This window comes from Setaria italica, chromosome II, assembly GCF_000263155.2.
Source record: "Setaria italica strain Yugu1 chromosome II, Setaria_italica_v2.0, whole genome shotgun sequence".
Classification (NCBI taxonomy): Eukaryota; Viridiplantae; Streptophyta; class Magnoliopsida; order Poales; family Poaceae; genus Setaria; species Setaria italica.
Window position 1 is genome coordinate 5,871,343 of NC_028451.1, and position 24,356 is coordinate 5,895,698.

Below are 24,356 nucleotides of genomic sequence, written 5' to 3' on the forward strand. Positions count from 1 at the left end.
TCAGGAAAAAGAAGTAGTTCCAAAAAGAACCAGAAAAAGTAAAACCTAAACCCCTACCCCTAGAATTAAAGAAAAGAGGGACGGGGGGAGGTTTCCCTACCCCGGTCCTCACCGTTGCACTCCCCCGGAGGGGGAGGGGCAAAGCCCGGCCGACCTTGGGGCTCCCGGGGGAAAAGGTCCACCCGAGCTGCGGGAGCTTCCGTTGGGGGTTGGGGTTGGGGGGGGGGGGCGCAACAGCACCACCAAAGGACCGCTCGACGGCGGTGCGCCCAACCTCGCGGTGGACGCGCGCGCCGGCGAGGGGACCCGCGGTGGCGCCGGCCCTCCTCCATGGTCGCCATGGCTCTTTGGATCTCGTTTTTTTTTTTCGGGAGGTCCGGAGGGAGAAAGGGGGGAGGCAAGAAAGAGAAAGGGGAGGGGGCTGCCGCGGCCGTGCGCCGGTGGGGCCATCCCTCCACCGCCGCCGTCGGCCATCGCCGGGCGCGGGAGAGACAGCCCCGCCGCCGCCGCCACGGTGGGATCTCGCGGGGGAAAGAAAGGAATGAAGCTATGGTTTCCGGGGGATCGGCCGTCGGGCGCTTTTGTTCCGCCGAAATCAACGCACGGCCGTCCGATTAGATCGACGGCTCACAGCTGCCGGCGGGGGTCCGCGATCGACATTGCGGTATGCGGAAGTGAGGTAGCCGGTAAGAACGACATTGCGGTCTTCCTGTTTCCAGTAGTGTGGAGCAATCTTAGGCCCTATTTAGCGGGCATATTTCCACTATTTTGTAAAGCTATTTTGTAGTAAAGGTATTTTGCAAACTAGAAGTCTATATAGTAAAATCAGATTTTTTTTTTTACTTCACGAATTTTGACTACACAGGTCTGTTTTGGCATTTTGGGAGAAACCTTCCCAAACAGTTCCTTAATGTATTAGCCACTTAGCCCTGGCTGGTGAAGCTGCAACGGGGACGTGATCGAGTTTGCTTGCATAATAGGAAGCTACTACACAACATTATTTGCACACTTCACAAGAGAATGAATATAATGAGGGCAGCACGGACACTTCAGCTATCTTCATCGCCCGTCTGAATTCTCAAATATTTTATATGAACTAGATGGAGCACTTAGCTGTTAGAGTGCAATAGTGGTTGAGACAAGACAACCGCAATTTCAATAGTGGTTGAGACGAGACAACCGCAATTTCTTTTATCCTCGGGTTGGGTGTAGCATCTATTCCTCTCCAAGGGAAAAACATGACGATGCTTACACCTTAGTTAGCTAGACATTACAATATTACATTAAAATAACCTCCTGGTTTGGACCTAGTACAGTGTACATAATATAGACTTAGTTAGCTAGACTATTTCTTAAGCTTGCGCTGCGCGTGGGCAACAAATTAATCCTAGTTTGGACCTAGTACAGTGTACATAATATAGATGAACGTCCGGGGCGCATGCCTGGATCCATCGTCATGAGGCCGCCTGCTGAGCCCAAGAAGGTATGCGTCATCGGCGCGGGCTTGTCCGGGCTGGCGGCGGCGCGCGAGCTGCGGCGCGAGGGCCTCGCCGTCACGGTCCTGGAGCAATGCGGCGACATCGGCGGGCAGTGGCTCTACGACCCTCGGACCGACGCCGACGACCCGCTCGGAGCCGCGGTGCCGGTGAATGTGCACAGCAGCATGTACGCGTCCGTGCGGCTGATCAGCACGCGCGAGGTCATGGGCTTCTCCGACTTCCAGTTCGTGCCCAGGCCCGGCGCCGCCGGCCGCGACGCGCGCCGCTTCCCAGGACGCCGCGAGATGTACTGCTACCTCAAGGACTTCTGCGCCGCGTTCGGGCTCGCCGACGCCGTCAGGCTCAACACCCGCGTCGTGCGCGTCGCCATGGCGGCGCCGGCGCCACGTGAAGCCTCCGGCGGCGACGTCAAATGGCTGGTGAGATCCGTACACGTCCAGCCGGACGGCAGCGAGCACGGGGTGGCCGCCGAGGAGGTGTTCGACGCCGTCGTCGTCGCCAACGGCCATTGTTCGCAGCCAAGATTGCCCAAGATACAAGGTACCTAAACCAATATAATCCAACTGCTCACTACATAGTATTACATTTGCAAATAAACCAACTCTCGCCTGCTCGATCGATCTCGATCAGGAATGGGGGAATGGAGCCGGCGGCAACTGCACAGCCACTCCTACCGGGTGCCGGACCCCTACCGCGACGAGGTACGGAGGAAGAATCCACAGCAAAAGCCATTCATTATTTATGCTCTGCTTGCTTGGCAGCCTGACAATAGTCTTCGTCTCCGGCGACGGAGCGCAGACGGTGGTGATCGTCGGCTGCGGGGACAGCGGCCTGGACATCGCCCTGGATCTCTCCGGTGTCGCCAAGGAGGTTCACCTCTCAGCCAAGACCGTGGGGGACGCCACGACGCCGGCGGTGTCCAATATCCTCGCCAACCACTCCGACATGCACCTGCACCCGCAGGTGCACCGCCTGTGCGAGGACGGGCGGGTGGTGTTCGCCGACGGCCCGTCCGTCGTCGCCGACACCGTCATCTACTGCACCGGGTACCTGTACTCGTTCCCGTTCCTCGACACGGGAGGGGTGGTCACCGTGGACGACAACCGCGTGGGCCCCCTGTTCGAGCACACCTTCCCGCCGGCGCTGGCGCCGTCGCTGTCGTTCGTGGGAATACCGATGAGGGTGCTCGTGCCGTGGTTCCAGGAGGCGCAGGCCAGATGGATCGCGCGGGTTCTGTCCGGCACGGCGGCGCTGCCGCCGGAGCAAGACATGCTGCAGGCGGTGCAGGAGGGCTACCGCGCCAGGGAGATGGCCGGCTTCCCGGCGAGGTACTCGCACGACATCGGCAATTTCAAAACCAGTGTACGCACCATCCTTACCAACCTTTGTATGATACGGATTAAACATTTTTTAGAAAAAAAATTGACCTTGTGATACATACAAGAGAATTTGAACAGTTTTATGCTTAGATGCAAATGAGCTATTCTGTATAGTAGCGCTGATATGTTTAATTCTATCTTGGGTCAGGAGATCCTCGAGTTCGTCAACAGGTACACGGACCTCCCAAACATGGAGGATTGGAAGATGGAGCTGTTATTGACTACCTTAGGGAACATGAAGGACAACCGCGAAACCTTCCAGGACCGTGACGACTACAGTGAGAACGTCAATCAGGGTTTTCAGAGATGGCTCTCCTTAGCTGGTGCCCAATATGAAGCTGCCATTGCTGCTGCTGGTGGTGGTGATGATGATGCCGGTGGTGATGCTGCGCAAGTGCAGCAGAAGCCATTGCCGGCTCCATATCTCAAGTCTGAACTCTAAACTCTGGACTGTTCAGGTGCATTCCACTGCTTGAACGACGAAATGTTTACCCGTGTATGGACAATTAGTTATTCATCTGTTAAATCTAATAATTGTGTAATGTACTGCCACCTTAGTACTATCATTATTTATATTTTACCTTATCATCTCTCGACTTTCTATAACTATGATGTCTAGACATAAATCATATCAGGGACCACCATAATGTTCGGCTCTACCGTATCATCCACTTTTCTTTCCAACCCCAGTTAAGTGACTTTTGTTTAGGCTACAATATAATGTTCCATCAATTGCGCATTTCTGCCCTCCACTCTCTCGCCTTCCTAAATCCACAGCCTCGAGCCACATTGAGCGTCGGCGTGACGCTGCCGTCATGTGAGGCTTGTAGAGTGGGCTAGTCGAACGTGAATTGGCTGGTGAGATCCATACACATTGAGCCGACGTGCAGTGAGGATTGGGTGGCCGCAGAGGTGTTCAATACCGTTGGCATGGCTTGCATACATGTCGAGCTAAGATTGCCACGTAGGAGGTGTTCGATACTATATATGGGCTGAATAATTCATATTTCAAAACATGTGTGTTGTATTTTAGTTGAACCTTCAATGCAGTGTCTAAACGCCATAGTTACTGGTCGGACAAAACAGGACTTTGAAAAGGAAAAAAGTATATGTTTTTTCGCTTATTCATCTTCACTCTTGATCTAACAGCCTAGTTCTTCTCCAACTAAACCCTATCTTCCTGGCCACCTTCTTCACTCCCGACTATGAACTAGCGCTGATGCTGCTCGCCAAATCCGATGCCAGCAGGCTCCTAGTTCAGTCAATACCTTTCTCCCCAGATCTATCATGTGTACAACTCAGAGACAGAGACAAAAATCTACAGTAACACTGACAAATCTTAGGATAATATAATCTTGGTGATGGCAATATGAAAATATTGTAGCGCGGGTGACCGCCGTCTTCGTCACGCTTGTGTCGACCCATATCTGTATTGGCTATGTCGGCTGCTTAAGATACTATGGGAAAAGCGCCTTCAGTACCCGTTCCTAACCCCCTTTAGCACCGGTTGTACTAGTTGTGCAATCGGTATTGCTACTTTGGAACTAAAGGGATCCTTTTGTACCGGATCAAATAACCGGTACTAAAGGGGGGGCCTCTAGTACCGGTTGCTTATACCAACCGGTACTAAATTGGCTGCCACGTCGCGCGTGGCCGAAGCCAATTTAGTACTAACTGGTATAAACAACCGATACTAAAGGTCTTTTTTCTTTTCTATTTCTTTTCTCATTTTCTTTTCTATTTCTTTATTCTATATTAGTATTTCGTATTTGCACAACTGGAGAAATCGCTTCTGGTACCGGTCCGTAACACCCTCTAGTACGGGTTGTGCAACTAGTACTGGCAATCCGGTACTAGGGGGGTGCTTTAGTACCAGTTGAAATAACCGGTACTAAAGGTAGTACCGGTTGGGATACCAACCAGTCTAAAGGGCCGGCCCCGTCACGCGCTGGGGCAGCCTAATTAGTACCGGTTGGTCTCCCCAACTGGTACTAATTTGTTAGTTGGGTACTAATTTGTTTTTTCCTTTGTTTTCTTATTTTCTGTTTCTTTATTCTATATTTGTATTTATTTCCTTTACGTATACTAGTTCTAATACGTTAATATATATAAAGTTCTATTTATCTTTAATATAATATTTGAGATACTATTATATATATATACATATTGTGCATACACATATATGAATAATACTACACATCTATATAGACATATTGTGCATACACATATCGTATCTACTATTCTGAATCCGATTCCTGACGGTGCTGTAGATTTGATCCGTCATTATGAAACTCCCTCACAGGATTTACGACCTCGTCTAGAAGAAATTCACATAGTTGTTCTTGTATTTCCCTGAAAACTTCCATCTCGAGGAGTTTTTCCTTCCTGGACATCATCTGTGTCATTGGCAAAGTTTCTTATATATATAGTAGATCAATGGGTTTGCACAATTGAAACTTTTTTGAAGTATAAGCGTATGAATTGAAATACTTAATCTAATTTTTCTAAATATATACACATGAATTGGTTTTTGAAGTATAAGCATATGAATTGAAATACTTAATCTAATTTTTCTAAGTATATACACATGAATTCATTTTTGAAGTATAAGCAAATGAATTGAAATGCTTAATCTAATTTTTCTAAGTATATACACATGAATTGGTTTTTGATGTATAAGCACATGAATTGAAATACTTAATCTAATTTTTTAAGTATATACACATGAACTGGTTTTTCAAGTATAAGCAAATGAATTGAAATACTTAATCTAATTTTTCTAAGTATATACACATGAATTGGTTTTTGAAGTATAACCATATGAATTGATTTTCGAGGTATATACACATGAACTAATTTATTGTTGAGAATTTTGTATACGTACGGTTAATTCGTGTTCGGTGATATGGGTCGGATGCATAAAGGCGTGGATGCAATCACAACATAGTATCTGCATAAATTAGTACCCGACGGCTATCTCGAACACTATATATATGGAAAAAAAGTTATGAATTATTTGTTGTGTTAAAGGAAGTGTCACGAGATATGAAAATTCAACACATACGTGAGTTGGATTTCCTCGTGAACCTCGCTCCTTTCCCCACCTTGCATTTGTTTCCACTGACATTTGTTTGTTGTTTCGTAGCGCCGCCCCCCGTGGCCTCGTTCTGCAGCTGGCGCCCAAAAAGGCGCTGCGGGTGTTGTCCGCCTCTGCGGAGCGGACCGCGGCCCCGCCCACGGCGAGTGGCGGGGTCCCCGGTGAGGTGCGGGTCCCGCCGCGGAAGCGGCCCCCGTGACGGCGACCGGTGGAGTGGTGGCGCCATCGGGTGTGGGAGAGGGCGTGGACCCCGCTCCACCTTCCGCTTCCTCGGCCAACCCTTCGGTGCAGAGCGTCATTCCCCAGGGCCCTCAGGGCGGGGAGGTGATCGACCTCGACGCCGACGAGGCGGAGGGAACGGCGGCGACGGGAACAGGGACGGATGTCCCTGCAGCCACGATGGGGACGACAGCAGTGACAGAGGAGAGAGGGCCTGCCTCCGTGGCCGCGGCGGAGGAGGCGGCGGTGACGGAGGTGGGGACCTCCGCCCCGGAGGTCCCGGCGGAGGTGGCACCGGCGGCGGAGGCGGAGGTGCCCGCTCGAGGGGCTCCGGCAGGGGCGGAGGAGCCTCCCTCGGCGGTAGCGGCGGAGGGCGAGGTGGCCGCGGGGATACTTGTTCCGCCGCTTGCATCGGAAGCGGTAGCGCCATCAGGCGGGCCCGCGGCAGCCCCGACGGCGACACGTGCGCAGGCGCCAGGACCGTCGGCGAGCCCGGCGGCTTCCGGGATGATGGAGCCTGCTTCGACGGCGGCGTCGGGATCGGCTCCCACCTCGGCCTTAGCCGCTTCCGTTCCCAGGGCGTGGAGAGGGTCTGTCCTGCGTTGGACGTCCCGTGAGGACCCGCCGAGGCACCTCTTCACCCTGGATGGCGCCGCGGAGTGCCGCAAGTGGCAGGCGGTACAGGGCAGCCTCGCCAACGCCCGCGTAGCTCTATCCTCGGTGTTGGGGAATTGGACAATGTCGTCCTCCCTGGTAGCTAGGTACGTTACCTCTCCTATTGGTGATTGTCCCTTTCCCGTTGCCTTACCCCTGATGGTGTATTGCTTTGTAGGCTCTTCAAGAATGCAGTCGAGGGAAATCTGATTTCCTCCGGCTAGAGCGGGGGCTCTGGGAGCGCTTCAACTTAGAGAGGGAGCGGACCAGGGAGCTAACCATGCAGGTTGCTGCCGCCCAGGGGGTCATCAACGACCTGCAAAGGCGCGAGCAAGCGGCGCAGGAGGACGTACGGCGGTCGGAGGCCAAACTCCAAGCCTTCGTCGATAAGGCCCGCCTCGACCGCGAGGAACTCCAGGCTGCTGCTGCCGAGAAGGCCCGCCTTGATGCCAAGGAGCTCGGACGGCTGAGAGGGGATCTTGATGCCCTTCAGAAGGCTGTCGAGCGCATCCGGTGCGAGCGGCAAAAGGATTAGCAGGAGCGGGATTCCGAGGCGGCCCGGAAGAGCGAGGCTGAGAAGATGGCAGCCGAGCTTGGCACGGAGGTCGGTCAGCTCCGGGCGCAAGTGCAGGGGCTCCAGACCGCTGTGTCCCAGGGGGCCGACCGGGAGCGTGAGCTGAAGGCCCGGTCCGACGGTGAGACTCCTTTTCGTTTCTGTGTCTCCGTGGTGTTGCGGTGATTTCTAACTTGCTGGGTCTTTCCGGGTGGTTCTTGCAGATGAAATCGCCCGGCTGAGGGAGCTACTCGACGCGGAGCGTGGTGAGCACAGCGTCCTGCGGGATGCGGTCCGCGTCATCTGCGATGGACTCGGCGTGGTTCAGGGGGAGGGGTCGAGCTCGCTGACGGCTCGTGTCCTCGGGATGTACCGCCGGGCCCGCGAGATCGCCGTGGATGCGCTCCACACCGGCGTGCGGCGAGCCTTCGGGGTCTTCGGCTCCCATTACTCTGGCATCAACTTCGCTAGGATGAGCGGAGGATACGCCGCCGGCTACTCCGAGGCCGAGCTGGATGAGATTGACGCGTCGGTGTTCAACCCGGCGGAGGAACTGGCGAAGCTCTTGGAGGATGAGGTCGTCCCTCCCGAAGATCCCCCGGCGAGCTAACTGTATCGGGCTGGCACCCAAGTTGTAAATACGTTAGTTCCAAACTCATTTTGTAACGGCCATGGGGGCCTTTTCCATAACTTGTCGTAAAAAAGTTTCCGATCCTCTTTCTCGTTTCCGGACTTGGAAAGTTTAGAGCGCGTTGTCAGGCATGTCAGTAAGCGTTGATGGGCGAAAGGCACCGTAGCCACTGGGGTGTAGGTTTTTCGCAGTCCGATCAGTCTTGCCTAAATGTCGTTCGTGCGCTCTCTCCTTTTCATATCCGAAAGTTCAGAGGGACGGTCGGCTCGGAAGGAAAAAAATGTTTTTTAGATGGTGCCAAGTGGCCTGAGCCGGAGCCCCTGATAGCCCCCGAGGGATATGCGACCCTGGAGCGAAGCCAGGGTCGGATATCCCTGAGCTCGAGGGAAAAAACTTGAACAGAACCGGCTTGAAATTCATTTTTCTGTAAAAAAAATCTTTGAATTTACAGAATAGTTTATGTACAGAACTTGGAAATGAAAACTAGGGGTAGAAACACCTTAGCTGTTCTATATTCCAAGCATTGCTGAAGATCTGCCCGTCGGGGGTCGCTAGCTTGTAGGTGCCTGGCCGTAGTACTTGTACGACGATGAAAGGACCTTCCCACGGGGGAGTCAGCTTGTGCCGACCCCTGTTATCCTGGACGAGGCGGAGCACCAGGTCGCCAACGTTGAAGGCTCGGCCTTGCACCTTGCGGCTGTGGTAACATCGTAGGGCCTGCAGGTATTTGGCCGAGTGCAGCAGGGCCACGTCGTGCGCCTCATCGAGCTGATCTTGTGCGTCTTCAAGTGATGCCTGGTTCCCTTGTTCGTCGTACGCCTTGACCCTCAGCGATCCGTATTCCAGGTCGGTGGGCAGGATGGCCTCGGACCCGTAGACCATGAAGAACGGGGTGAAGCCAGTCGCCCGACTGGGGGTTGTCCTCAGGCTCCAAAGGACTGCGGGAAGCTCGGCGACCCACGGTCCGCCAAACTTTTTGAGGCGGTCGAAGATCCGTGGCTTGAGACCCTGGAGTATCATGCCGTTGGCTCGCTCGACCTGCCCGTTCTTGCGAGGGTGTGCCACGATCGACCAGTCTACCCGGATGTGGTAGTCGTCGCAGAACTGGAGAAATTTCTTCCCGGTGAACTGCGTGCTGTTGTCGGTGATGATGGAATTGGGGATTCCGAAGCGGTGGATGATGTCGGTGAAGAACTGTACCGCCTGCTCGGACTTGATTTGCGTGATCGGTCTTACTTCGATCCACTTAGAGAACTTGTCGACGGCGACAAGCAGGTGGGTGAAGCCCCCTGGCGCTTTCTTGAAGGGCCCGACGAGATCCAGTCCCCAGACCGTGAATGACCACGTGATGGGGATGGTCTAGAGCGCCTACGCGGGCAGATGGGTTTGGCGCGCAAAGAACAAGCAGCCCTCACAGGTGCGGACTACTTGGGTGGCATCGGCGACCGCCGTCGGCCAGTAGAAACCTTGCCGGAAGGCGTTACCAACGAGGGTTCTTGGCGCAGCGTGGTGGCCGCAGGCTCCGGCGTGGATGTCCTGGATCAGTGCCTTTCCCTGTTCGATCGGGATGCAGCACTGGAGGATGCCGGTGTGGCTTCTCTTGTAGAGATCTTGATCGATAATGGCGAAGGATTTGGCGCGACGCGCGATCCTACGGGCCTCCGTTTTGTTGGCCGGGAGCGTGTCGCGAATGAGGTAATCGAGGTATGGGGCTCTCCAGTCGGTTGGGGGGTCGGACCCCACCGCGGGGTCTGCCGCGATTTCCATGACCATAGGGCTGGAGGGGTTGGCTTCTGGGGCCGAGTCAGGCGAAGCGGTGCCGACCCTGTCGGGGCTGGCGCCCGGGCCTAGGACAGGTGGCGCGCTGCCGACCTCCCCTAGGTCGGGACCCGAGCCCGGAGCTGGTGGCGCTTCGCCGACCCTCGCCGGTTCTTGGTAACGGATTGAAGGCTTGAAGGGTCGCTGACGAAGACGCCGTCGAGGATGGGCATTCGGCCGGATGCTGCCTTCGCCAGCTCGTCGGTGACTTCGTTGAAGCGCCTTGCGACGTGGTTGAGCTCCAGCCTGTCGAACTTGTCTTCAAGCTTGCGAACCTCATTGCAGTAGGCTGCCATCTTGGGGTCGTGGCAGCTCCACTCCTTCATGACTTGTTCGACGACTAGTTGGGAGTCGCCCCGGATGTCTAGCCGACGGATGCCCAGCTCGATGGCGATGCGAAGCCCGTTGAGGAGGGCCTCGTACTCGGCGACATTGTTGGACGCAGGAAAGTGGAGGCGGATCATGTACCTGGGACTTGATGGCGGTGCGGGGGGCGTAGGTGATGTCCTAGTCCATGAGCTTGAGCGTCCATTTCGCGATCCGTCCCGTGGCGTCCTGGTTCCGGATCACTTCGCCTAGTGGCAACGACGAAACAACCGTTACCGGGTGGGAGGTGAAGTAGTGGTGCAGCTTCCTCTTCGTGATGAGGACGGCGTAGATGAGCTTCTGGATCTATGGGTAGCGCGCCTTGGACTCGGACAAGACATCGCTGACGAAGTACACCGGGCGTTGCACCTTTAGAGCGTGTCCCTCCTCTTCTCGTTCCACCACTAGGGTCGCGCTAACCACCTGGGTGGTCGCCGCGATGTAGAGCAGGAGGGGCTCGCCGTCGGTCGGCAGGACCAGGATCGGGGCCTTTGTCAGGAGGTCCTTGAGTCGGTCAAGTGCCTCCTGGGCCTCGTTGGTCCATTCGAAGCGGTCAGTCTTCTTTAGGAGTCGATAGAGAGGGAGCCCCCATTCGCCAAGGCACGAGATGAAGCAGCTCAGAGCCGCTAAGCATCCCATGACACGCTGGACTCCCTTTATATTTCGGATTGGCCCCATGTCGCTGATGGCCGCTATCTTCTCCGGATTGGCTTCGATGCCACGGAGACGATGAAGCCTAGCAGCATGCCACTCGGAACCCCGAAAATGCATTTTTCGGGATTGAGCTTAATACGCTTGTCCCTCAGCCTTTTGAAGGCCAGTTCGAGGTTAGGGACGAGCTGGTCGCCCTTCTTGGATTTGACCACGATATCGTCAACGTAAGCCTCAACGGTCCGCCCAATAAGGTCCCCGAAACATTTCAGCATGCATCGCTGGAACGTAGCCCCCACGTTTTTGAGGCCGAATGGCATCTTAACGTAGCAGTAGGGGCCGAAGGGGGTGATAAAAGAGGTAGCGAGCTGATTGGATTCTTTCATCGTGATCTGATGGTAGCCGGAATACGCGTCAAGGAAGCTAAGGGTTTCGCACCCGGTAGTCGAGTCGACTATCTAATCTATGCGTGGCAAAGGAAACGGATCCTTTGGGCATGCCTTGTTGAGGCTGGTATAATCAACACACATCCTCCATTTCCCATTCTTTTTTCGTACAAGAATAGGGTTAGCTAGCCACTCGGGGTGGTACAATTCCTTGATGAATCCGGCCGTCAAAAGCTTCTGGAGCTCCTCGCCGATGGCCTTGCGCCTCTCCTCATCGAAGCGGCGCAGTCCTTGCTTCACTGGCTTGGAGCCAGCCTTCATGTTCAAGGAGTGCTCGGCGACTTCTCTCGGAATGCCGGGCATGTCCGAGGGCTTCCACACGAAGACGTCGCTGTTCGCGTGGAGGAAGCCGACGTGCGCGCTTTCCTATTTGGGAGATAGGGTAGCGCCGATCCGCACGGTCTTGCCGTCGGAGCTGCTGGGGTCGAGGAGGACCTCCTTGACGCCTTCGATGGCCTCGAAGGAGGTGGCCGACTGCTTGGAGTCGGGCTGGTCCTCGCGCCCTCCGCGAGCTGGACCGCCAGATCCCCTGTGAAGGTGATGGCTGCGGCGTATTCGCAGCATTCCACGTCGCACTCGTACGCCTTTTGGAAAGACGTGCTGACGGTGATGACCCCGTTGGGTCCCGGCAGCTTGAGCTTGAGGTAGGTGTAGTTGGGGATGGCCATGAACTTCGCGTAGCATGGTCGCCCCAAGATGGCATGATAGGTTCCGCGGAACCCCACCACCTCAAAGGTGAGGACCTCCTTCCTGTAGTTGGAAGGGGTCCCGAAAGTGACGGGCAAGTCGATTTGCCCGAGAGGCATCGCCTGTTTTCCCGGCACGACGCCGTGGAACGGCGCCTTGCTGGGGCGGAGGCGGGAGCGGTCAATCCCCATAGCATCGAGGGTCTCGGCGTAGAGGATGTTGAGGCTGCTGCCTCCATCCATGAGCACCGTGGTGAGGCACGTCGTGCCGACGATGGGGTCGACGATGAGGGGGTAGCATCATGGATGCCGAACGCGTCCCGGGTGGTCGGACCGATCGAAGGTGATGGCTGATCCCGACCAGTCGAGGAAGGCCGACGTCGCCGGCTCGGCCGCGTAGACCTCTCGGCGCTCCAACTTCTGACGGCGCTTGGAGTCGTACGCCGCCGGGCCGCCGAAGATCATGAAGGAGCCGTCCACCTTGGGGAAGCCGTCTTCCTTTTCTTCGTCGCCCTTTTTCTCCTCATCGGGCTTCCGCTTCCGGTTGCCCTTCACTAGGTTACCTACGAAGTACCTCTTCATGAGGTTGCAGTCCTTGTAGGCGTGTTTTGTGGGGAACTCGTAGTTCAGGCACGGTCCCTCGAGCAACTTGTCGAAGAAGCCAGGAGTGCCCTCTGGGGGCAGCTGTCCTCGCTTGCGCTCGATAGCAGCTACAAGGGGGGCCTCGCGCCGCTGCTTGCCTTTCTTCTTCTGCTGGCGGTTGGAGGGGCCCTCGTCAGCATCCTCCTCCCGCTTTGCCTTGCCTTTGGAGCGGTTGAAGATTGCTCCAACGGCCTCTTCGCCCGAGGCGTAGCTGGTGGCAATATTGAGGAGCTCCTCCGTGGTTCGCGGGGCTCGGCGCCCTAGCTTGTGGACGAGGGGTTGGCAAGAGGTTCCTGCTAAGAAAGCCCCTATGACGTCGGCGTCCGCGACGTTGGAGAGCTCAGTGCGCTTCCTGGAGAAGCGTCGGATGTAGTCCCGAAGGGACTCGTCCGATCCCTGGCGACAGCTCCGGAGATCCCAGGAGTTGCCGAGGCGCGTGTACGTGCCCTGGAAGTTTCCTATAAATATTTCCTTCAGGTCGTTCCAGCAGCGGATCCGTCCTGAAGGGATATGTTCCAGCCAGGCTCGTGCCAAGTCAGCCAGGAAGAGTGGTAGGTTGCGGATGATGAACAGATCATCATCCGTCCCGCTCGCTTCACATGCGAGCCGGTAGTTGCTGAGCCAAACCCCAGGGTTCGTCTCCCTCGAGTATTTGGCTATGTTCGTCGGTTGCCTGAAGCACGGCGGAAACAGCGCGTTCAGGATGCGCGCGGAGAAGGCCCGAGGCCTCGCCGGGTCAGGGCTCGGGCTGCGGTCTTCCTCGCTGTCATAGCGCCCGCCGCAGTGGACGTGGTAGCCGCGATCTACCCTGTCCTCCCTATCCGCACGGGAGCACCTCCGCGCGTCCAGGGTGTCGCGGGCGTCGCGAACGAGGCCGACGTGTCGATGAACGGATCGAGCCCCGCCTCCTACGAGTGGTGGTGTCCGCCGGGCGGACGCGGCCTAGTTTGCCCTAGGAGGAGGCTGGTGGACAGACTCCCCCCGTCTCTCCGGGCGCGCGTCGGGCACCGCTCTGCTTGCGTTTTGTCCGCATCGCTGGGATGCGGAACTTTCCGCCTGCTGGACGGCGGCGCACTCGAGCAAGTCGTGCACCTCTTGGCGCGCCTGTTGCTCCTCGGGCGTCACCGGCTCGGGGAGTCGCTGGAGTAGGGCCGCCGCGGCAGCGATGTTCTGGCTGGGACGAGCGAAGAGCTGAGGGCGTTCTTCGTCCGCGCAGATGCGCTGCTGGACGTCGCGCGCCCGTTGTCGTGCTCCGCCTTCGTGGCGGGGGCGCTCGACCTCTTGGCGGGATGCCGCGCGCGCCTCCGGTTGCCGAGGGCGCTCCGGAGCCTTGCCGAGAGCCTCGGTCGTAGCCGCGGCGCGCGGAGGGGGAGTCCTCTGTCTCCCTCCAGCGCCGTCGTCGTTGGACCCCTCGGAGTGCACGTCGGCCATGAAGCACTCACGTGAGGGGTGGTGGCTCCCGCTGTCGGAGCCAGCATCGGAGATTGTCCTCACCACGCCTGCGAGTTTGTTGCTCGCGGGTGACACGGTCATGGACCGCGTCAGGAGGCGACCGTAAGTCACCGCGGCATTGCGCAGCCTGAAAAGCCGACCCCTTGGGAAGGGCCCTCCGACGCGCGCCTGGTCGCTCACCGCTGTCCCGGTGGCGGAGCCGGGGATGGCAGGACGAGCGGGCAAGACGAGGAGAGGGATCAACTCGATCCCCTCCCCGGTGGCGACGAAGTCCAGACTCCCAAAGCGGATCAGGGAGCCCGGAGCGAAGCTGGTGTCATGGCTGGCCATCTGAAGCTGGAGATGTACGCGCAAAGGTCCCCTACCTGGCGCGCCAACTGTCATTGTCAAGATTTGCGGATCAAGACTCTAGACTAGTAAATTTCTTTTATGCGCGTAAGGCTTCGGATGGTGGCGTGGGAGACACGGGGTTAGACTGGTTCGGGCAAAAGGAGGCCCTACGTCTAGTATCGAGGCTGCTCGTGTTACCCACGCGGGGTTCTGTAGTAGGGGTTACAGATGGGAGAGAGATGGAACTGATCCCAGGTCTCTTGAGTATGCTTGTGCTCTAAGGAAGTGTGAGTGTGTACTGTTTGCTTGAGAAAAAGAGTCCGAGTCCCCCTGTCTCAGGACCCCCGGTCCTCCTTTTATAGCGCAAGAGGGAGCTCGGGGTTACAGTTGAGCCAAGCGTCAGGAGAAGAAGTAGAAAGGATAAGCTAAGTAGAAAAATAATACAAGGGGAGGGTCCCAAGGCCGCCACTCTTGCTCCGGCCTCTGGTCCCTGTCAGCGCGTCCGGCGAGGGAGGGCGATTCCTTCCCAATCTTGTCGATGATCTCCCTGGTCGCCGTCGCCGTCGAGCATAATAATGAGCCTCAACCTCGGCATCTGTGTCCACCGGGGAGGAGGTCCGATTCTGTTGCCCTGCCGATTAACGTAAGACCCGGACGTCGCATCCCTGAAACTGCCGTTGGGAGCACGGGGCGCGAGAGCAAGCGATACGCCCTCCTGTGTCGTTCGGCGCAGCTCATGAGTACTCTGTGGCGAATCAGAAGGAGTCGCGGCCACTGCAGCTCGCGCCGCACAGCCGCGCACCGGTATTCGGGACTGGTTACGTTGGGGACGCCGCTCCCTTTTGGCTTGACAGGGCCGCGGCGTATTTATGGCGAGGTCGATAGGGGGACCCACGAGATCGTCATCCTGATCCTCCAGTCCGCGCCCGAGGCGAATATTCATCTTGTGGACCCGAGCGAGTCCGACCCCCGCGCCCAGGGTCGGGCGAGGCGGAGTTTCTGTGGTGGGGGTTGGGCGCTCCCGACCCCGGTCCCCTGGGTCGGGTGAGGCGGAGTTTAGTCTTCAAGGGGTCGGGAGCGTCCGACCCCGGGACTCCGGGTCGGACGAGGCGGAACGTGGCCTCTCCCTTTCATATTGAGCTGACGGCAATTTTGCTACCTCAGATGGGCCTGGGCCTTTAAGTTCTGTTGACTTCGTGGGCTAGGGGAGATCGTTGATATTTCCCCCCAACAGGCAGTACCTCAAGCATCTGAATCTCATCGCACGCATCTGCAACATGGTATTCACAAGCCAAAGACATACACCGGCGGCACAGTAAGGTACAAGTGTTTGACTACTACTGGTGAACCAAATAATTTACATGAAGCTTTGTCCAATAGCGATTGGAAGAGTGCAATGGACACCGAGTATATGGCGTTGATGTAGAACAAGACATGGCATCTTGTTCCACCGGCTAAAGGGTGAAATTTGATTGATTGCAAATGGGTGTATAAGATTAAAAGACATGCAGATGGCACCATAGATCGCTATAAAGTAAGGTTAGTTGCAAAAGGATTCAAGCAAAGGTACGGAATCAATTATGAGGATACGTTTAGTCCTGTTGTAAAATCTGCCACCATTAGACTGGTCTTGTCAGTTGCAGTATCAAGAGGATGGACTCTTCGACAATTGGACGTGCAAAACGCATTTCTTCATGGTGTTTTTGAGGAAGAAGTATATATGAAGCAACCTCCTGGGTATGAAGACAATACTAATCCCCATTACATTTGCAAGTTAGACAAAGTGCTATATGGTTTGAAACAGGCTCCTCGGGCCTGGTATTCCCAACTTAGTGAGAAACTACAGTTACTTGGGTTCTGTTCTTCCAAAGCTGACACATCCTTGTTCTTTTATATGAAAGGCCCCATCACCATGTATCTACTAGTATATGTGGATGATATAATTGTTGCTAGTTCCTCTCAGAAGGCAGTTGGGGCACTTCTCGAAGATCTCAAGATGGACTTTGCTCTAAAGGATTTAGGAGAGCTGCATTACTTCCTTGGAATTGAGGTAAAGAAAGTAAATGACGGCATTCTCCTTTCACAAGGTAAATATGCTGCTGATCTACTTGAAAGAGTTGGCATGGAGAGCTGTAAGCCTGTAGCTACACCACTTTCGGCCAGTGAAAAATTGTCGGCCTACAGCGGTGAGTTACTTGGACCAGAAGACTCAACAAGATATAGGAGTATAGTGGGGGCGTTGCAATATCTGACGTTGACAAGACCGGACATCTCTTTCTCTATTAACAAAGTTTGCCAATATTTGCATGCTCCTACTACTCAGCATTGGACAGCAGTGAAGAGGATTCTTAGATACATGAAGTATACTTTGGATTTGGGTCTACACATTCGCAGGTCATTCTCCTTGCTAGTAAGTGCATTTTCTGACAGCCCAATGGGCTGGATGTTCTAATGACAGGAAATCCACTGGAGGCTTCGCTATTTACTTGGGATCGAATCTCATATCTTGGAGTGCTAGGAAACAAGCGATAGTCTCTAGGTCAAGCACTGAGGCCGAATATAAAGTAATGGCGGCAATAGTGGAAGTCATGTGGATCCAAACTTTGATGGAAGAATTAAGAATACCATATCCCAAGAGTGCTCGGTTGTGGTATGATAACATGGGAGCCAAACATTTGTCCTCTAATCCGGTCTTCCATGCACGCACAAAACACATCAAAGTTGATTTTCATTTTGTAAGGGATAGGGTGCTATAGAAAAGGTTGGATGTTCAGTTCATCTCAATAGAAGACCAAGTGGCAGATGGTTTTACAAAAGCATTGACTCAACGAAGGCTAGAAGATTTTAAAAACAATCTCAACTTGAGGAAGTTGTGATTGAGGGTGGCTGTTAGAGATATAGTGTTTGTATGGTTATCTTGTACATTGTGCAACAAGTTAGTCTTGGCCGGCTGGAGATTTCTTCTGTTGTAAGTTAGAGATAAGCTGTAGCTTAGAGATAAGTCTGTTGTAAACTAACAAATCTCTAGCTGGCCCTAGATGGTTGTTGCACCTCCATGTAAATCCTGCACGTATTTGTGCCCATATAAACACGTAGACGCGGCCACTGCGGTGGTTAACACGCTTCAACCATTATTCTTTCACCTCTGTCCGTCAGCTCCATCCCCTGGACGGGGTGGCCTCGGGGCCTTATATAGGCAGCGGATAAGGCCGGGGCTCGTACGTAGTGCGCCGCCATCCCTGGCGAACTAACTTGCACAAACCACGCGGGATATCTTCAGGTTGTTCAGGGCTGGCATCAGATACCCTTTTCCTGGATGGATACGATGAGGTTCTCCAACTTTCTTGTGCGTGTCCGTGATGGACTGCAGCTTACCCGTTCCATTGGTCAGCATCTTGATCCCCGCCGCCGGCTCACATATGTGTACAAAAGGATACGTTCCGGAAAAGAGATTATTCTACGTGCAAGCCAACGCATGTGTCGAGCTGCCTGGACCTCATTCTCGTACAGAGGATGCAATCAGGATTCATGTAAGTTCAATTTACAAACTACAAAGTATAAATATCGTAACAAAATATCGTCAAACAAATAGAAAGTGCGGCTTGCACGTTGTGGACAGACAGTAGGCAACGGCCATCTTGCATTGGTGACCAAATTAAGTTCGGTAAAATTTATACGTATAGGTGACTGTAAAGCAGATGGAAAAGGAGTGGTTGCGCCAGCGCCAGCAACAAAGGAGACGGTGACTTTGATGTTAATTTGCCCGGCACATTGTCAAGTCGTCCATGGAACGGGCGAATGGGCGTCCACGGCAACAAAAGCAAGAGGTCATTTTTACATTTTTGTCACTGACATCATCAGCTTTATTTCGTCAGAGTCAGAGGTCAGACGCTAGTACGCCCCAAGCATAGAAAAACGGGAAAGAGATCTCCACTTGCATGCTGCTTTGCGCGGCTCTGAATTGGACACGCTTGCGGAACAGATAGCGACATGCAAGACGCTTGCAATGCAACCTTGTCATTGCGCACTTGGAGCAAAGGCCGCCCAGTACAAAAGCTGGGGTTATGTTTAAGGTTCAAGATGGGGAAGAATGGGGGGTCAGCAAAGATGAATGGACGGTGATCAGCACGGCGGTGGTAGCCGGTGGTGAAGGACAGGAACAGGGGCGGATCCAGAACGGGGCTGCGTCCCGAGCTGAGCTGTTGAATCACACCTAAAATAGTCTAATTTTATCTCCTAAGCCTCATTTTGTTAGGCTAAACAGCACATAGGTTAAAGGGACTCCATGATCTCGTCCCGGGCTGCAGCCCGGGCCCTGGATCCGCCCCTGGACAGGAAGGTGTAGCTCCTCCGCTGGTCGGGTGATGGAGAACTGTTGATCGGTAGGGGTGAGAAAAAAAATGGTTAGGGAGGGAGGACGGATTGATGAGGAAAGAAGCGGAGGAAGAAAGGATGAGTGGCGACGGTGACCGGCGGTAGCTAGGGAGGCGTGTGGAGCTCAAGTAGGTGTCATATAAGAAGACGATAAGTAAGGGTTCCGGAACCCGAAAAAGTTTGGGATTTTACGAAAAAAAATTAAACATCAACACAATATAAAGTACGAAAACATAGAAAATAGTCACATTCGTGACTTATAAAGTACGAAAAGAGTTATGTATATGATGAGATCCCGCAGCTATAAAGTTACCTTCGTGACTTAAAGTTACATATATAAAAATTATAAAGTAATAATTATAACTAAGGCGCAAACTAAAACTCAGGTGTCTGAAGATCACGAAGCAGTACATGATTTCTTTTCTAAACTCTTGCACGACACTATATTCCTAATTGCGAACCTCACATAAGTTAAGTACCAAAACGATCGAGTCAGGATTAAGAGATTCCAGAGCGAGATTTAGCAAAGCCTTGTTCAGGATTATTCATAAAACTCTAACACATCCTCGAATTTTCTCTGCATCCTCTTCTTACCGTGTGTTCCCACGGGCCATTTCGCTCGCGTTTGCCTCCGCCGCCGCTTTGGCCTCTGCCTCCGCTGCCGCTTTGGCCTCTGCCTCAGCCCATGCCTTGGCCTCTGCCTCAGCCTTCGCCTTCGCCTCCGCCTCGGCCTTCTCCTTCTCCTCTGCTCTCTTCTTCAGCTCATCGATCAATATCTCAAGGCACGGAGAAGGCTCGCCGGCTCCCGCTCGCTTGGCCGTCATGAGGCACTCAGCGACATCGGCCGGCGTGAGCTTCACCTCCCGCAGTATCTCCTCGACGGAGCCGAACAGCTCGTGGTCGTCGATGTCCAGGTAGTTCTTGGCGAGGGTCTGGAACGCCTCGAAGCCGCAGTAGGACATCTCGATGTGCATGTCCATCCTGCCGCGCCGGATCAGCGCCGGGTCGAGCTTGTCGACGTGGTTGGTGGTGAACACGACGATTCGCTCGCCGCCGGACGCCGACCACAGCCCGTCGATGAAGTTGAGCAGGCCGGACAGGGTCACCGTGTTGCGGGGCCTGTCGTCGGCGTAGTACCTGTCGTCATCCTTGGGCGGCCCGCCGGGGCGTCGCCGCTGCCTGGCGCGGTCGCCGGTGAGGTCGAGGGAGCAGTCGATGTCCTCGATGACGATGATGGACTTGCTGGTGGTCTCAATGAGGAGCCTGCGGAGGTCGGTGTTGGTGTTCACGACGGTGAGCTCGACGTCGTAGATGTCGTAGTCGAGGTAGTTGGCCATAGCGGCGACCATGGTGGACTTGCCGGTGCCCGGCGGGCCGTAGAGTAGGTACCCGCGCTTCCACGGCTTGCCGGTTCGCCGGTAGAAGTCCCTGTTGTTCCGGAACGCGTCGAGGTCGTCCATGATGTCCTTCTTCTTGGCCCGGTCCATGGCCAGCGTGTTGAACGTCGTCGGGTGATCGAAGTCGATGTAGCTCCATGACTTGGATTCGTAGCTGCTGCTCGACTCGATCGATCAACGTAAAAATCAACGATCAAATCAACAAATCTATATATCTGGTTGCGATAATTCGTTTGTGAGGCCCGAAAATATATATGCTTACTAAACATCGCGTGACTTGCTGTTGGTGTAGAGCCTGCGGCGGCGGTTGCTGAAGAGGATCTCGCGTCCCCGGCGGCGGACGTGTGGCAGGTACTCGTCGACGACGAGCCGGCGGTGGCGGAGGTGGAACGTGAGGCGCTGGAAGCGTCGCTTCCCCTGGCGCTGCCCCTGCACGTCCTTATCCACCACCGACGACCACCAGAGCGGAACGCCGCGGAACTCGTCGGCGACGTCCTGGCCGTCGCGCATGCTGATGACGAGGCCGTCGCCGTCCTTGGCACCCTCGGCGCGGAGCTCGCGCGCGTCCTCGTGCGAGCACGCGCCGCTCAGGTACGCCTTGACCTCCTCGTAGGTACCGTCGTTGTCGGAGACGGGGCCGTACCGGGAGTAGCGCACGTCGGAGCCGGGCTCCGAGATGTCGATGGTGACGTAGGGGTCGACGACGTTGAGGACCCGGCGGGTGCGGCGGCGGAGGAAGAGGTTGAAGTAGGTCTGGAACAGGCGGCGCGGCGCGTAGGTGGCGACCAGCGACACCAGCGGCGCCAGGATGAACCACAGCGAGCCGAAGTTGGTGAACGCCGAGCCCAGGTTGGCGAACGCCCACCGCTGCCACCGTCGTACGACCTTGCCGGGCTCAGCCATGGTGGCTGCGCTGCCAATGTTAGCAGGAGGCCCCGGAGCTGGTTATTATAGGTAGATGGAGAAGAAATGGTGGAACGAGCAAAGTACTTTGTCCACCATCACATCTTATAATGTTCTTGATCACACTCCTCTCATGCTCTTTGTCTAGTTTATAGTCACCATCTCATGCTCTCTGTCTAGTTTATAGGCACCAATCACAATCGGATTCGTCCAAATCGCATATTTTTTAAATTAAAGTGGGTATCTTTAGTTAAGATTTTAAACATAAAATGGTAGAAAGAAGACCTCCATCCCAAATTATATGTCGTTTTGATTTATTTTGATTTATAAATTTTGTTATACACTTAAATATACCACAAGTCAAGATGAATAATGATATCTATGAATTTAGAAAAAACAAAACGATTGATAATTTGGAACAGAGAGGGAGTAGAATTGTAGAATGGGATCCCTTGATTCTGTTCGTAAAGCAGCATGACAGAATGGAGATTTGTACCACCATAATCCCAATTAATTTTCTGATATTACAACTCAGATTCCTTCAAAATAAAAAATAAAAACTCAGTCACCGTGGAAAGCACTCCAAAGTCATGTTGACCTTACAGAAGTAGGAGGGAGCTAGAAAACCTGAACCGAGGGAGATATGGGCATGAGTTAGAGCTTGAGAGTTGAGAGTGTAGCGGCTGCACCCACCCAGTTCAAGGACGTGTCAAGAAGCTGCTGGCCTGAGCCCGACAAAGCCCAAGAGAACAAAGCAAAACAGGTCACTTATGAAGACTGAAGATTTGGCATACGAATAAAGAACATCGTCATGTGGTCTGAACGGAGAGCAATGGTGCCTCTCCACGGAGCCAAAGGTGGCTGCCGGCAATTATAAAAGTCATTAAAAGAAAAAAGATGGCTGTCGGTCGCATCACGATCCAGTCACCAAGGAGTACCATCGTCGTCGTTGACGTCGACGGTCGTCGTCGTCGGAAGCGAATACAAAATGGGCAGGGAGCAGGACTTTCATGCTCGTGAAGAAAAGCGACGGTGTCCGACAACGACGACGCAAAGGTATTCTTTTCCGTGGCCGTCGCGATTACACGGACCCCATTACGTGCTTGGCATAGACTTCGGCATTGACTTTTGTCGTTTGCCATGACACTCGGCATCTTTAAATCACTAGTATAAACATTGCCGCTCATGAGTGACAGAAATAGTAAGTTATAACCAGACTTGATTATTTTTTTTGGACCCACCCAGCCCAGCCCGAGCCCAAGACCAATGGGCTTGTCCTGGCCCACAACATTTGTAGGTGGGGCTTGGGCAGAGGGCCAAAAATTTTCGTGCCAGCCCAGTCCCTAGCTTAGTAACCAAACCACGCTTTATTCTTTGTCGGCCCAGTCTAAATATAACGTGCTAAAAAAATTTATACTCAATACCTAATATTAAAGTGCAGTTGTTTCTTCCAACCATCATGGTTGTTTTGCAAAAAAAATCTCTCAATTTTTTTTAATCAACTCGCAGTACTGGGAGTTAAACCATCATAGTTCTTCACGATTTGAAAAAAAATATCTCACATTTTTCGTAATCAACCCGCCATCCTGATAGGAGCATGGACTTCTTGTTGCGGCCCAGTCAAACGCCCTAGCAGTTCCGATCCATCTCCTCTGTTTCCTAAGCTCCCCACCATGCTATCGCTCACTGCTGCACCAGTGCGCGCCGCCCTGATCTAGCGTCGGCCTTCTCGAAAGCGGTCCACTGTGATTTCACATATAATCCACGCAGCAGCAAAGCATAAGCTGTTGTCGTAGCATTCTACCTAGCACGGACGCAAAGTGTAGCATCTCCACCCTGCTGCCTGCTGCCGACGCTAACCGCAGGTCATCACCGATGCCTAGCATCCGACTGACATTACTGATGCAGTGGTGCTACCTGAAGTGCTCGTTGGTACTATGCGGCTCGGAGTATGCTCAAGCTGGTTCGGTAATTGCTAGATGAATTTGCATGCAGTGAAAGTTTTAAATTTAGAAGTGGTCCAGCAAATTCTAATCAAGGGTAAGCATTTATTTAGCCATGCAGTTTCTTTTCTTTTTTTACATGTTGAAAGTTTTGTGAACAATACGTCTGTAATAACATGCTAATGCATAAAAGCTAAAATTGGAGTTGTGTGCATACTAAATCTATATACCACAAGTTTCAATGTATGTTTAAACCTGATGTTGCGTACATTATAAATTAAATAATGGCAAAACAACCTAGACAGCCTCAAGGCCTGCTCTACAATCTTGCTGGCTAAACCTCCTTAATTTGATCAGAATTGCTAATTTAAATTTAACTTAGTGATTATACAGCCAAAGAACGAGCCGAGGATCTGCATGGGACTAAATACAAATTTCATGGAGCACTCTAATACTAAAATTCCTGGATGATTGGATCAACATACATTGTGATAATAAATTAATTGCGATTTCAATTATGCACACCAAAGTTACATTTTTTTAGTGCGAAGATTTTAAGGAAATATGGTAGATAACTCAGGAATTAAAAAAGGTTACAGATCACAGCATCGAGTTACATCCAGAACCTCCGTATTCTTGTGATAGCACCTGGTATGAAATCCATGAACTTTTCTCCTTGTGATAGCTTATCTACTTCTTTAATTTTCCTTGTGCAGAATTTCGGGAAGGAGAAGAAGAAAAGTGATATAGCACCATGAAATATGAATCGGGAATAAGCAGATAATTATTTTAGAGAGGATAAAGACCCGTAGCAATGTATGGGCACTTCTTCTAGTTGAAGAAAAAGGGAGACGTTGATGAAAATTATTGCATTGTTGGAGATGGCCATGTTGGAGCTTTTTTCTGGTTTGGTTGGAGATTCATTGCGACTGCGATTTGTGTGCAGCTTATTGAATCAAAGAGAAAGTTGCACTCCTTTATGCGCCATAGTGAAATGACCTTTGACCTGAGAAGTTGCAGATGGAAGCATCGAGCAGCAAATGCAGATTCCATTTAATAAAGAAATCAGAAATCAGTGACGGTAGAAGAGTTTTTTCAAAGATCGTCATATGCGTATGTAAGCAGAAGCTTGTCGCATAAATTGGATGATGAATACTGGAAGCCATGCTCATGGGTAGAATTACAATTTTGTTTCCAATGGTTCATCGATCATGTTTTAATAAGTTTCTGATTCTGGTGGACTGTACTTCAGATACAGAGGCATAAGTTTTGCCAAAAACTAAATGAGGCTGCTTCCTGGCTGCTTACTCATTTGG

The 24,356-nt window shown here is 53.2% G+C and overlaps 2 protein-coding genes across 3 annotated transcripts; one reads left to right on the plus strand and one right to left on the minus strand.

The window, feature by feature from the left end:
- Positions 1-1,397: 1,397 nt before the first annotated feature.
- On the plus strand, positions 1,398-3,500 carry LOC101773740 (flavin-containing monooxygenase FMO GS-OX-like 8). Its single transcript, XM_004958985.2, has 4 exons — positions 1,398-2,039; positions 2,130-2,200; positions 2,298-2,861; positions 3,027-3,500. Exons 1-4 carry the CDS (start codon positions 1,439-1,441, stop codon positions 3,318-3,320), a joined length of 1,530 nt encoding a protein of 509 aa, XP_004959042.1. The 5' UTR covers positions 1,398-1,438; the 3' UTR covers positions 3,321-3,500.
- A 15,559-nt stretch (positions 3,501-19,059) lies between these two features.
- On the minus strand, positions 19,060-21,343 carry LOC101765878 (AAA-ATPase At3g28610). Of its 2 annotated transcripts, none has more exons than XM_004955672.3 (2): positions 20,457-21,343; positions 19,060-20,348 (listed from the first exon to the last, which is right to left on the minus strand). In XM_004955672.3, the coding sequence occupies exons 1-2, from the start codon at positions 21,095-21,097 to the stop codon at positions 19,388-19,390; spliced, it is 1,602 nt and encodes a 533-aa protein (XP_004955729.1). In that variant the 5' UTR covers positions 21,098-21,343; the 3' UTR covers positions 19,060-19,387. The 2 variants fall into 2 exon arrangements, with proteins under 2 accessions (XP_004955729.1, XP_004955728.1); XM_004955671.2 differs by having other exon boundaries at positions 19,060-20,351; positions 20,457-21,301.
- Between the last annotated feature and the right edge of the window lie 3,013 nt (positions 21,344-24,356).